Source organism: Pholis gunnellus (assembly GCF_910591455.1).
Source record: "Pholis gunnellus genome assembly, chromosome: 8".
Classification (NCBI taxonomy): domain Eukaryota; kingdom Metazoa; phylum Chordata; class Actinopteri; order Perciformes; family Pholidae; genus Pholis; species Pholis gunnellus.
In genome coordinates, this window is record NC_136534.1 from 16,475,981 (window position 1) to 16,488,860 (window position 12,880).

General features: G+C 44.1%; 1 protein-coding gene across 1 annotated transcript; it reads left to right on the plus strand.

Moving 5' to 3' along the window:
* The first annotated feature begins 2,130 nt into the window (after positions 1-2,130).
* Positions 2,131-12,868, plus strand: efna1b (ephrin-A1b). The gene is made up of 4 exons (XM_079164175.1): positions 2,131-2,376; positions 10,932-11,227; positions 11,316-11,495; positions 11,640-12,868. The coding sequence occupies exons 1-4, from the start codon at positions 2,279-2,281 to the stop codon at positions 11,759-11,761; spliced, it is 696 nt and encodes a 231-aa protein (XP_079020301.1). The 5' UTR covers positions 2,131-2,278; the 3' UTR covers positions 11,762-12,868.
* Positions 12,869-12,880: the final 12 nt, after the last annotated feature.

Consider the following 12,880-nt stretch of genomic DNA (forward strand, 5'->3'; position numbering starts at 1 on the left):
TATCTATGTATGATGACGACATCCCATCTTTGAGCAGCAGATGTCTAATGGCAACGAGGGACAGTCTGTTGTGTAGCAGAGAGAACTGAGGGTTCCTGCAACAGTATTTGCATTTCAGTCATTCCTTCGAGGAAATCAATACATATGTTTAAAGCAGTTTCTGGTGAGGGCTAAATGAAAGATGGTGGGCGTTACAGGTATAGTTGCGGGAACATATGAAATCCTCCAGAGGTTTTGCATACAGAGAGTTTATCATGAACTGGACCTGTTCTTCATCAGTTCACTTCCTCACTCCTCTTCCTCTTCCCCCTCTTTTTTTTGGGAGACATTATAGATCAGAAAAGCACCCTCAGCTGTGATTAACCCCCTACTGTCTACGGGATCTACAGTCAGAGTGTGTGTGTGTGTGTGTGTGTGTGTGTGTGTGCGTGCGTGCGTGTGTGTGTGTGTGTGTGTGTGTGTGTGTGTGTGTGTATGTGTGTGATCCTCCGAGTGCCAGGACGTGTCTGCTTGCCAAGCCAAGCCTAGGGACAGTCAAACTCTCAGCTTGTCTGCGCATACTAATACACACACACACACACACACACACACACACACACACACACACACACACACACACACACACACACACACACACACACACACACACACACACACACACACACACTGTTTCCCTGCAGCTCTGGAGCTCTGAACCAGCTAACCCTGGCTGGGCTCCATCCCTGCCTGAGGGAAGCCCTCTCCTGCTGGGTCCACAATCCCGCTGACACCCTATGGTCTGGAGTTTATCCACTCCATCTGTGAGGTTGTTTTCTGAAGCTACCTGTCTGGGGACGCGGCGAAGCGGAGACCACAAGATCAGACTGGCTGATAAGAGGATAATAATTCTTTACTATCTGACAAAAGGTAATCAGTACACCAGCGTGCCTAGACAACAACAGCCTGCCGGAGCACACGTACCTCTCTGCAGAGGGTTCTCAGAGGATTACAAAACAACCACTGGTACAACTCTCTTTAGGATATAATATACTAAAGTAATCTTTCTCTGCAGCACCAACATATTTGCAGCTCAGTTTCAAAACAACGCAATTGAGCACAATACAAAAAATTCAAGTTGACAAACTTGTATTGCAACGCATAATGACAACCCAACAACTCAGCACAATACAATTGCGACACACAGTACGTCACAATGCAACACCCACACATTACAGAGTTACAACAACAACAACTGACACCAACATAAAACAATGGCTGTATGAATTCATATACATGAATTATCAAAATAAATGATCTATTTTGTTGTCTTTTTTAAGTATTTTTGCTCAATAACTATACTTAAGAGCAATTTTCAGGTACGGTACTTGTACTTTACTTGAGTATTTAATATTCATGCTATTTTATACTTCTGCTCCATTCATTTTTATCGGGAAATATTATACTTGTAATACATTATTTAAAATATATAGTTACTAGCTACTTTTGAATAATGATACTTAATAACAATAATAGCAATACTCACCTAACTACATTTCAATACATACATACAATTTGTTTGAAATACTGTATATTTTTGAATGCATGACTTTTACTCAATATAGACTATTTTGTTAAGTAACATGTAATTCGTTTTGTTGAGTAAATCTGGAAACTCTTCTGCCATTTTATAAGTTATTGTTTATGGTACATATTGCCTTATATTCTCCTAATTTATTTTATTTAATTCAACATCTGATACAACCTGTTCACAGCTCGCTAAACTTATAACCTATAATAACCAGTGTCCTGTAAAGATGTGTTTCAGTGTTTATTTTTTGTATTATTCATTAATTTTTAACTTTTTATTGTTTCTAATTGTATTTTTCTTGTCACCACATTGATTTATATGTCTTTATTGCGCTCATAAGGTGTTATTATAGGCTCATAGTGGTGTTTCGTTTGTGTTTTTCGATGTTCCTGATGTAAAGCGCGAGCGCGAGCGCGAGCTGAGCGTCTCCAATGGCTGCGGGTGGTGGGCGGGGCATTCAGACTACATTATAGCTATTGGCTGGCATCATATCGAGGGGTGGAGCTACGGCCAGATAAAACAGTCTAGTTGCGCTTCTGTGAACCAGTCAACAGTTGCAACAGTGTTTGGTCAGTGACATCACTCTGAACTGCTTTGAATACTCTAGTAGTGTAAAATTTATTTACGCATTTAAATCTTCAATAACAGAGTCGTTTTTAAAGCATCGCTTACTAGTTGAACTTGGTGATCTTCCTGTGGAGAAGAGGCAACATGGATTTGGTGTGTCTGGTGTGTTTGGCGCTGAGCATCGGCGCTTGGTTCGCCTGTGCGGAGAGACACAGCGTCTACTGGAACAGCACGAATCCAAAGTAAGTGCTGATCTTTGCTTTTGTGTGCTATTTGTTGTTTGTGCGCGCGCGCGCGTGTGTGTGCCTAAAGTTGTCTAATGTGTGAGTTGTTGTGAAGGGGCAATCACTCACTGCTCTGACTGTGTGACTGTCATTGTCTACATGTAAAGTCTCCATATAGTCCACATTGTCCCGCGTGTCTTTATGTACCCGAGGCTGCGCACGGTTACAACTAAGCTTGTTGTTGTTTTCATTCATGTGACAATTAAAGGTTCGTGTGGCGTTTAAGGTGTGTAGTCCTTTTTATAGTTGCCTAGCAGCATTGTGATCAAGGTATTCGTACTATCCAGCAGCACCAGCAGTGGGGTTTAAAAGCAGGAGATTGTGAGCGGGTGCCTAGACAGATGGACATATTCACCACTATATTTAACTGCAACACATAGACCCAGACATACTCTAATAGTAGAAAATAGACCGACGAGTATGAACTTGGACAGTGACGCTGTCTGTAGGGTCTGCACCTGTGTGTGTGTGTGTGTGTGTGTGTGTGTGTGTGTGTGTGTGTGTGTGTGTGTGTGTGTGTGTGTGTGTGTGTGTGTGTGTGTGTGTGTGTGTGTTGGTGCAGTGTGTCATGGAAAGTCTATAAATGAAAAAAATCGGTGGGTTAATTTCATAACAACTTTTATAGAGATGCCACATCAAGACTATTAGTATGTTACAGTGTTTTTTTCATTGGAGAAGATAGAGTGTGTGTGTGTGTGTGTGTGTGTGTGTGTGTGTGTGTGTGTGTGTGTGGGTGTGTGTGTGTCCGAGTAAGAGTAAGCAGCACATATTGCTGATTATTTTGTTTTGAGGTCAGAAATGTAATGCTATCCAACCACTCAGTGGGATCGATGGAGCTTCGCAGACGCGCAATATCGCAGTGCGATTTATTGAGCTTTTAGCGTGGAGGGAGTGATCCCCCATGCTTGAAAGACAGTATTAATTCATAAGCCAGCTGAAACAAGAGGACGGTCCCCGCTCCTTTGCTGCCGAGATAGGTCGATTAAAATCCGCCACCGAGACTAAACAAGGGCAAAAGCCATTATGGCCTTTTAGTCTTGTCTTCATTACATTACTGGCTCTCTAATTGCCCTTTAAGAATGACAATAGACACAGGACTAAAAAAGAACCCCTGTAACAAGGAAAACAATTGTCCTGATAATTGGATAAGAAGTCTAATGGAAAGCTCTATCGTCATGAGCTTGTGTCATGGGTTAGTCCATGTGTGACTCACCGGCCCGGGTTTGACCCACCTGAGTTTTACACCTGAGTCACCACACACAGAGGGAGAGGAAGTGTGGCTCAGGTGAGACGGAAAGAACAGGTAGAGAGGAAATGTGAAACCAGAGGCTTTTATTGTCTGGATAAAGTTTTCCTTCAAATAATGATGAAGACAAAAAGAAGGTCCAGAGGGAGACCAGGGGTGGTCTGCTGTCTCTACTACAGCCCTGGACTATTACTGCTGTCAAATGGGAGTTTTATAACCAGAATAAAAAGCATAATATAACTCTTAACAGACACGCAACAAATGACACATAACAAACATGTATCTATTCTGCCTGTTCTTCTCTCCTCATCCGTCATACTTCTGTTGAGCCAGGACCATTTAGATTTCTTCTTCTCCGTCCACTTGAGAGGTACAGGGAAATTATGAAAAGTCAGGGACAGAAATGACTCTCAGGAAGATAATGGCAGCTTAAATGAAACCATAATCGGCTGACCCCCTCATGCCACTCGTATAATTTATTTTTTTTGTCTAATTTTACAGCCTAATCTCCATTAGTCCTATATAATCCTTCACTCTCAGACCCCCTCCTTCACCTCCTCTTTTCCTCTACCTCTCACTTCTCCTCTCTTTTTTCCATGATCTCTTTTGTCTTCTGGTTTCCAGCTAAAAGCCCACCTGCCCCCATCCGTTCCCCAGTGGTCAATCAGTCACCTGTTCGGGCTCACGTTGATCCATCAGCGGGGCTTTGACGGCAGTGGGCCGTGGATAATTAATGCTAATTGATTCTTGGTCCGATTGAGCAGCAGTGATTTGTCTTAGGGGGACAGTGACCAGATGGCGGCAGTCTGCCCATTCATGTCAGGGAGTATAGAGACGTTTAGGTGTGTGTGTTTTTCTCTAAACACAATGTATGTAGGAGTGTGTTTGATTTTCGCCAACTTGTCAGTGAAATTCAATGTAATCGCTTTCAAGACTCGAAGGGATTTGATACTCGAGTGTGTTTGTGTGTGTACGCGTGTACAGTTTTCCTACTTGACAGATGGAGAGGCATGTTTTTCTCAGTCTGGTCTTGTTTTTACACTACGTGTCTCTGCCTGTGTGTGTGTGTGTGTGTGTATGTGTGTGTGTGTGTGTGTGTGTGTGTGTGTGTGTGTGTGTGTGTGTGTGTGTGTGTGTGTGTGTGTGTGTGTGTGTGAGTGAGACTTTGAACTTGTGCTGCCCTTTACCAGCTTTTAACAGGAAGTGATTTTATTTTTGTTTTGGAGAGAGTACGTGATTGTTAGTGTGTGTGTGTGTGCGTGACCAAATGTAAAATAAAATAAGGAGTGTCTGTTACCGTAGGCAGTCTTACCGAGACATGATAAATGTGTGACTCACACTTGCACACACCGGGGGGCAAGAGGGAGGACTTGGATGTTAATATTAGCTACAGCCAGCATTCCTCCCCGCTGTTACTATACTCAACTCTGTCAGCTGTGTGTGTGTGTGTGTGTGTGTGTGTGTTTCTCTCACTGTACAGTACCTGTCTCTTCCTCTACCCATCTTCTCTCTTTTTCCTCTCTTTAACAGCTGGGTCTCCTCCCACACTGGCCGCTGGCCTCGAGTCCTCCATCTCCTTTTCTCTCTACTTACTGAATCGGTTGCATTCAAGATCTCTACTTTGCTGCACAGATTATACACAGCCTCCTTTTTAAATACACTATCTCTGTGTTATTGGGCTGCTTCCATCCATCCAGGGTGGCCTGGCTTTATTTCCCATGCCCCCAGTATCTGTGCAGTATCTTTATCAGGAGTTTGGTGTAATGTAATATTCAGGTTATCTCCGTCGGTGTCTGGCTCTGCCTTTGCTGTTATTGAAGCAGCCGGGCCTGCCTTGACACGTACATATGGCCTGGAGTCCAGATTCCCCCCCCCCCCCCCCGCCCCTTACCCACTCAACTTGGACATTTTATACATTTTGTTCCCTCTCTCTTTCCACTCATTATTTCCCCCTCCCCACCCCATGACCCGTCTGGTTGAAGGCCTGTAATCTCACCAGAATGAGAACACACAAATTTACTCACACACACACACACACACACACACACACACACACACACACACACACACACACTCACACTAACATAGATTACAGACGGCTTGTAATCTGACCATCTGACCCGTAGACACAAAACCATCATCCTTCTGGCTTTATTCTATATATATATATATTTATGTGATGTAATGATGATTATGCTACGTTCTGTACGTGTGCATCTGTATGTTTGTATCTGGGTCATTGGGTTGTATTGTGTAGCCGTTACGATATATACAAATTGCATAAACCTGTAGATGTCACAGTGGAGCATTCCCACCATAATCTCCCAGATGGGATCCACCCAATATCAGAACAATCAATTACAATCATCATAGGACATCTCCATTTAGCTTACGATGCATCCCGCCCATTCAATATCAGAAGGCTTTGTGTGTGTTCCCTGCTGTTATAACTGTCCCCTTACCCAACACTCTTATAAATGTTCACACATACCTTCCTGCATCATAGCACCCAGCAGCACCCGGAGATTTTAGTGACCACGTAAACTACAGTATACTTTGTATCTGTGGCTCACCCTCCTCCCACATCACAATATCCATGCACCTCTGTTTTCTCTCTGCTCTTCCTCTCACTTCCTTATCTGTGGTCCAGACTTCCTCCCCTCCCTCCATCAGTCCCCCTTTTTTTTTTCTCACAGACCATCCTCTGTTTTGGCCCCAGTAGTTTTCCACCGGAGGCGGATAGAGCACCCTTCAGCCCTGGCTCTGCTAACATTAGAGAGGCCATGCTTTTGCCTAACGTTATCGTAGTATGTCTGGGTAGGCATGCGTGTGTGTGTGTGTTCGTATGTGTACACTGCTCATTCATAGCATACTTTGGCTTTGCTGTCCACACATAGCCCACCATTGCCCTCTAAAGGACAGACTGGCACCAGATTTCTGTCAGATGGACTTAAGCTACGGTATTTAGAGGGTGTTTTGCAGCAGTTGATTCATATTTTATTTTTTTTTCCCAAGTAAGACACGTTGAATATTAAATGTAAATTCTTAAAAGTAACTGAACTTTTCCCCTCTCTCGCTCAGCTAGACAAGACAGACACAGGCAAGCAGATTAACCACTCTGTGACCCCAAAACATATTAAACCAAGCATGATACAATTTGGCCTTCTTCTATTCATTGCATACAGAAAAGGAGGCTACAAAAAGGGAGTCCGGGTGAAAAGATTTTGGGGGCAGAGAGGAGGAGTAGGAGCAGAGGCCGGGGTGCAGGGTGAGACAAGGGTGAACTGGAGAAAGGGATTTGTGTTGAGAAATTAGCCTGGATGAAGAGCGGTGGTATATTATGTCAGCGTTAAGAGACAGGAGAGGGAGAGGGGGGATGGGGGGGGTTTTGGTAGAATAAAGGAAAGGCAGACGGAGGGAGGAGAGAGTGGACAGTGATGGATGAAGCGAGGGGTGAAGTTTGGAATTGAATAAGTGAGAAACGGCAAAGTTGACCATTTTAAAAGCTCATCTTGCAGGGGCTAAAAGGATTGTCAGTGTCTTAACTATAGGATGTCTGCATATATTAGCACACCGATTTGCATGTCGTAGAAACTATCTGGTTGAGTGCTGGATTTTCAATCCAAGTAGAGACAGCAGGTTGTATTGGTGCCCAGTAGAGGAAGAATTCCCAGTGGCTTTCTGGTTGCAAGACTGTGAGATTGAGGAAGAATGAAGGTAGATTACATTGGAAGCTAATAAAGAGAGACATTAGATTGACTGTAATGGCGTATCCCACTAGTGAGCAGCTAAACCCATTATAACCACTGACGGCTCCTCGGCCCGTGTGAAAAGAGGTGTGAATCTGCCATGCCACAGCAAATTAATAGGGTATTAAGCGTACACGTCAAAGTAAGTGTGTGAGAGTGTGACTGGAAATTTGATGAGTGTGCCTTGTGAGAACAAAGTAACCATCCAAACCACAGATCCCCCCCCCCCTGTTGTGACATTCCAGCGTATGCACACTTACTACTGACTACCTGCAGAGCAAATGGTGGGGGGATGCATCTGTTTAGTGTTTCAGTGGTGCTGACTCGCTCTGTGCATGCCAAACAAATGCCTTAAGTGCTGACTCGGAGGCTAGCGAGTGTGAGAAGTTGCGACCCTGAACTCTAACCCCTCGACCCGGCTGCCAGTTTGAAACACCCCCCCCCAGAGGTACAGTGAAAGACAGAGTTCCTTTGTCAGTTGTTTGACCGATACCAGCGAGAGCTCGGGGGACAAATTGCAGGACAACAGAGAAACGAGGCAAATGAAAGAGAAATGGCAGGAAAATGGAAGAGGTGCAGTGCAAGAACAATGGCAAGACTTCAAAGCTTAAATGAGGAGGACAAGTGTTGAAGAACTCACCTAACTATTTTATAACCTTGTAACACACACACACACACACACACACACACACACACAACTTGCCCACTGACGCAAAAGCAAGAGTAGCTCCTTAGTGAGAGATGACCTGTTTGCAGCAGAGAGGAAGAAAGATTACAGCCACCTTCAACCCTTGCTGTTTACCCACACCTCAGTCACATGCAAGAAAACGCACACACACACACACACACACACACACTCAAAAACACGAGAGGCGTCAGTAGGCCTTGATAAACAGATGTGCTCTTGAGCCTGGGGCATGAGATGCCCTGAATAAGGGTCTTCAGAGAATCCCTCTCCCATGAAAACACACACACGGGAAGAAAGAAGTAGGTTTGCAACAACTCGCACACCTGGCTCTCACTCTCACATACGACATAGCTATCACGTTAATGCAACTCTCACTCGCCCGGGAACTGTCAGTCAGAGGCGAGAGTAGTTGCGGGGAGATACAAAAGTCTCCAGAGTGGAGAGCTTTGATGAGTGAAATGTAAAGGATAGGGAGGATGGAGGGAAAGACACAGTCCTTTGACTAGTGCTTGCATAAGACCCATTCAACACAACCCAAATGCAGACCACAAAAATACACTGACAGTCATATGAGCACACATATAACACACACACACCCCAGTCAGTGTAGTGAAAGCTCCACATGGGGTAAGGTACAGGGGTTGAAGGGGCCCTCTCCCCTCCAGGCATTCTGTTTTTGGGGAGGGAAAGTGTATAATTACACCCTATTCATTCCTCCTCCCCGCCTTTTCTTGAGAACACGCTGGCCCCAGACCTCTAACAGCTTTTAATTAGCCAGGGCATTGGAAGAGAGGAGGAGGAGGAGGAGGAGGAGAAGGGAAATGAAGAGGTGAAGAGAAGGATAAAGGAAGAGTTTTCTTTAAAGCATGAGTGGTGAATGAAATTAGCAACAGAATATATGTTTTTGTTGGCTTTTGACAAGCCTGTGTTCTCACGTTGAGGTCGGCCAGACCACTAATAAGGACTCGGTGTGGGAAAAAGGTATACCCTATACAATTTAAAAACTACTCTTCTCTTCAGAGGGAGCAGCTAGAAATCTCCAAGTGCCTTGTTTTCTCAAAGTATTACTGGTCTGTCTCAAAGAAAACCGAGGAACGAGATGAGAGGAGAGATTATTTGGCCAATTAGGCTGCTAGAGGCTTTCACTGGAGCAAACACATATTCACACAAACAAAGGCGTGCACACCTACACGCGAGTGTACACACGCGTACAAAGAACCTTTTCTGAGAGAGAGCAGTGATTGCAAGTGGAGGGTGGTGATCAGCCTGTTAGCCCTGGATAACAAGTGTAGAGCTGTGCTCAGCTAACAAAGCATGTTTTGACAGGTAGGTTAGCGCTAACGGACACACACACACACACACACACACACACACACACACACACACACACACACACACACACACACACATACAGAGGCAGGAAGGAGGGGTTAGAGGCCCACGTTTGGAGCCAGTGTGTCTGTGACTTGGCCAGGGGGTCCTAACAGGAGCCACAACAACAGGACAGGGGGGGGGCCGGGGGCCAACACCTCCAATGCTTTGATGCAGCGACAAACACACTTACAGCATGCATTAACAATGGCAGACAAATAGGCTGTTTTCAATTTTTGTCACTTTCACTCTCAGCAACACGCACAAGCAGTCATTCAGTTTAAACACAGACTAGATGTGAGGATTCGAGCCTGTTACCCTCGAGGATGTAATCAGACTAATATGCAAGTATCAATCTTTCTTCACCTCCTGTCTTTTGGCTGATCTCACAGCAGTAGCAACATGCCACAGAGCTGCACCGCACATATTACTTTAAAGGAAAGACTTTAGTTATGTGAAACTGAAAGTTAAGATACCAGGTAATCTCATGGAGTCGCAGCTACTTTACTCCACGAAAACCGCCTTTGTATTCTGACTGAACATTATCGCCACAAATGTGCAGTGCAGGATATCTACACCTTTTTCACTATCTCTCTCTATGCATCATTAGGACAGCAAACAAGCCTAGGAAGTGAGCAAAGAGGAGACGGGAAGGCTCAAAAAGAGCCGTAAAACTAAATGAAGGGTATAGATGAAAAGGGAGAAAGAGGGCGACAGTCTGACTGTCTCCACCCACTCTGTCTCTGTCTTTGATGAAATCAGCGAGACATTGAGTGACAGAGCTTCTGCTCGAGACGGCAAATTAGTGTGAGGAGCCACAACAGGAGCCTCAACACTGATGGACAAGCTTCCACGTGAAGAAACTAGTGAGACATAAACCGTTCAAAAAGACTTGATAGATAGATAGACCAGCAGAGAAGGAGAAAAGGGACATTTGGAAGTCTCGTGTTGTTGTACGCAGGTATGAAGTGAACATGTGCTGCAGGCTAAACGAGGGGAGAGAGCAGGAAGGTGCGTGAGAGGGATGGTGGTTGGGCTTATGACAGGTGGCGTAAACAAAATGGAACAAGTCCAACCTGATCAGGCTGTTTCTAATTCTGTCGCGGTGATGGGTTGTCACAGGTACACAGAAACGCGTCAACGCAAACACTCCCACGTGGTGCCTGACCTCCGCCCTAATATTTGTACCTGTGTGTTAACATGTGTTATTCGCGTGAGTAAGCCTGATTGCTGTTGCTGCGCGTCTGTGTGTGCGTGTGAGTGATCAGCCCTCAGCTCATTGTTATTCATAACGCGTGTGTTGTATGAGCCAAGCTGCAAGGGTGTGTGTTGAAACGTGTACAAACCGATAAAATCTGCCTCTGTTACGTACGTTATTAATTTGGCAAAATAAAAAAATACCCGTGCCAGGTGAAGACATTTGTCAGTAACCGCCTGCTTTCCTCCTGTCTCCCTGCAGCTTCCTGTGGGAGGAGTACGCAGTGGAAGTGCGTATCAACGACTATCTGGACATCATCTGCCCCCACTACACCCACGGCGAGGTGTCATCGCATGCAGCTGAGCGCTATGTGCTGTACATGGTGGAGAAGGAGGACTACGAGGTGTGCAAGCCTCACTCCTTCGACCAGCTCCGTTGGGAGTGCTCGCGGCCCTTTGCTCCCCACGCTCCCGAGAAATTCTCTGAGAAATTCCAGCGTTTTACTCCCTTCACCCTGGGCAAGGAGTTCAGACAGGGAGAGAGCTATTATTATATCTGTAAGTATGAAGAATAGCATTTTCTTTTTCAACTTATTGTGCTCCTGAGAAGGTGTCTTTTATTAAAACTCTTTCTGATTTTCCACAGCCAAGCCAATGCATCACCATGGCCAGGATTGTCTAAGGTTAAAAGTGGATGTTGTCGGCTCCGGAAAAAACAATGTAGATAAATCCAAGGCGGAAGATACAAGAAAAACCTTGGATGGAGGAAAAGTGAAGTTTTCTAATGTTGGAGGAGTTCACAACCCCTCTAACCGGCTCCCAGCAGGTGAGGATTATTCTCATAACAAGAAATACCAGACAGATGCAAAATAGTCACAGCAGTCTGAGAGGAGCTCAGCTGGGTGTGTTTTCTAAAATTGCCTGAATGATGAAACTCAACACTGACTCTCCCTCCCTTTTCGTTCCTCAGATGACCCTGCTGTGATGGAGCCAAACGTTCAGAAGAGCATCGGCAGTTCAGGAGCACAGCTGGTCCCCTTTTCACTTTTCCTGACCATGAGCTCATTACTATTAGCCCTGATGCTACACTAAGGCTGAGCAAGACCTTACAACAGAGACAATGCTAACTCAATGCCGGTCATTGGGACCATGAATGAACACTCAGAGATTTTTTTTTTTTTTATACAGATTTTTTGATACAAGCATTTGTGTGTGTGTGAGAATGTGGAACGTGGATCGTTCCAAAGAAGAGGACCTTTTTTTTTTTTATTATGAGGATGACAGTTCTCATTTGTGACCCTTTAAAGTGCACTCTTTTTTCATTACGAACAAAACTGCAAGCAAACTGATCAAAATACTAATGGATTGATTTCCAATTGAAAATGACAAAGAGTATATTTCCTTCTTCATCCTGTGTTTTCACCATTGGTACAGATTTACATTACGCTCCTCATCTCTAGCTGTTAATGTAATTTTTCTTCCTCTACATGTAGAGAAATTATTAATTCTGTGGACTGGATATGTTGTTGTCTACTGCCAAAGTGGATTTTTTTTGTCATGTTGTTTTGTAGCACTCGGATCCCTGATGTATCTCCTCAAGTCTGTTATACCTCTAAGTCTGATTCTCTTTAAGTTTCAGAAACTACTGAAAGCATTTCAGTTCAGTTATAAGAAGAAAACATTTAGTCTAATCCAGACCGGTGGTTCTCAACCTTCTTTTTGTTAAATGAGCCACATTATGATTTTTTTTTAAATATTTTATACTGTATTTGATTGACAACATTAGAGGAAATTTACCCGAATTTATTTGGACCCTAGAAATTTAAATTTGACTTTTGTGCCACAAGTTCCCATAGACTTCCATGTTCTCATGAGGGTTTGTGACCGGAGGTTGAGATCCGCTCATCAGAGGCGGGTACATTAAGATTGTATAACTAGCAGGGGTTTTAGGGAGCTGAGCCTCTTCAGTACTTATTATTCACTCATTTCTACTGCACATGGCACACTGTCTGATGTGCAGGTGTGATTCCACTTGCACATGGTCAAACCTCAAACTGAAGGGACTTCTCAGAATACATTTACAGTTGTTTATTCTCTTGTTAAAAATGCTTGTTTTCATTTTTTAAATGTTTATATGTAAATGTGTATATAGAGAAAACTATAAAACTGTTTAAAGATGTGAAATAAAAGAAAAATGTGATGTAATGAAAG

Excerpts from the sequence above, each read along its gene's own strand:
- efna1b (XM_079164175.1), top strand. The coding sequence starts at position 2,279 with ATGGATTTGGTGTGTCTGGTGTGTTTGGCGCTGAGCATCGGCGCTTGG. Across the intron at positions 2,377-10,931 it reads TGGAACAGCACGAATCCAAA|CTTCCTGTGGGAGGAGTACG; the intron begins GTAAGTGCTGAT and ends GTCTCCCTGCAG. Across the intron at positions 11,496-11,639 it reads CTCTAACCGGCTCCCAGCAG|ATGACCCTGCTGTGATGGAG; the intron begins GTGAGGATTATT and ends TTCGTTCCTCAG.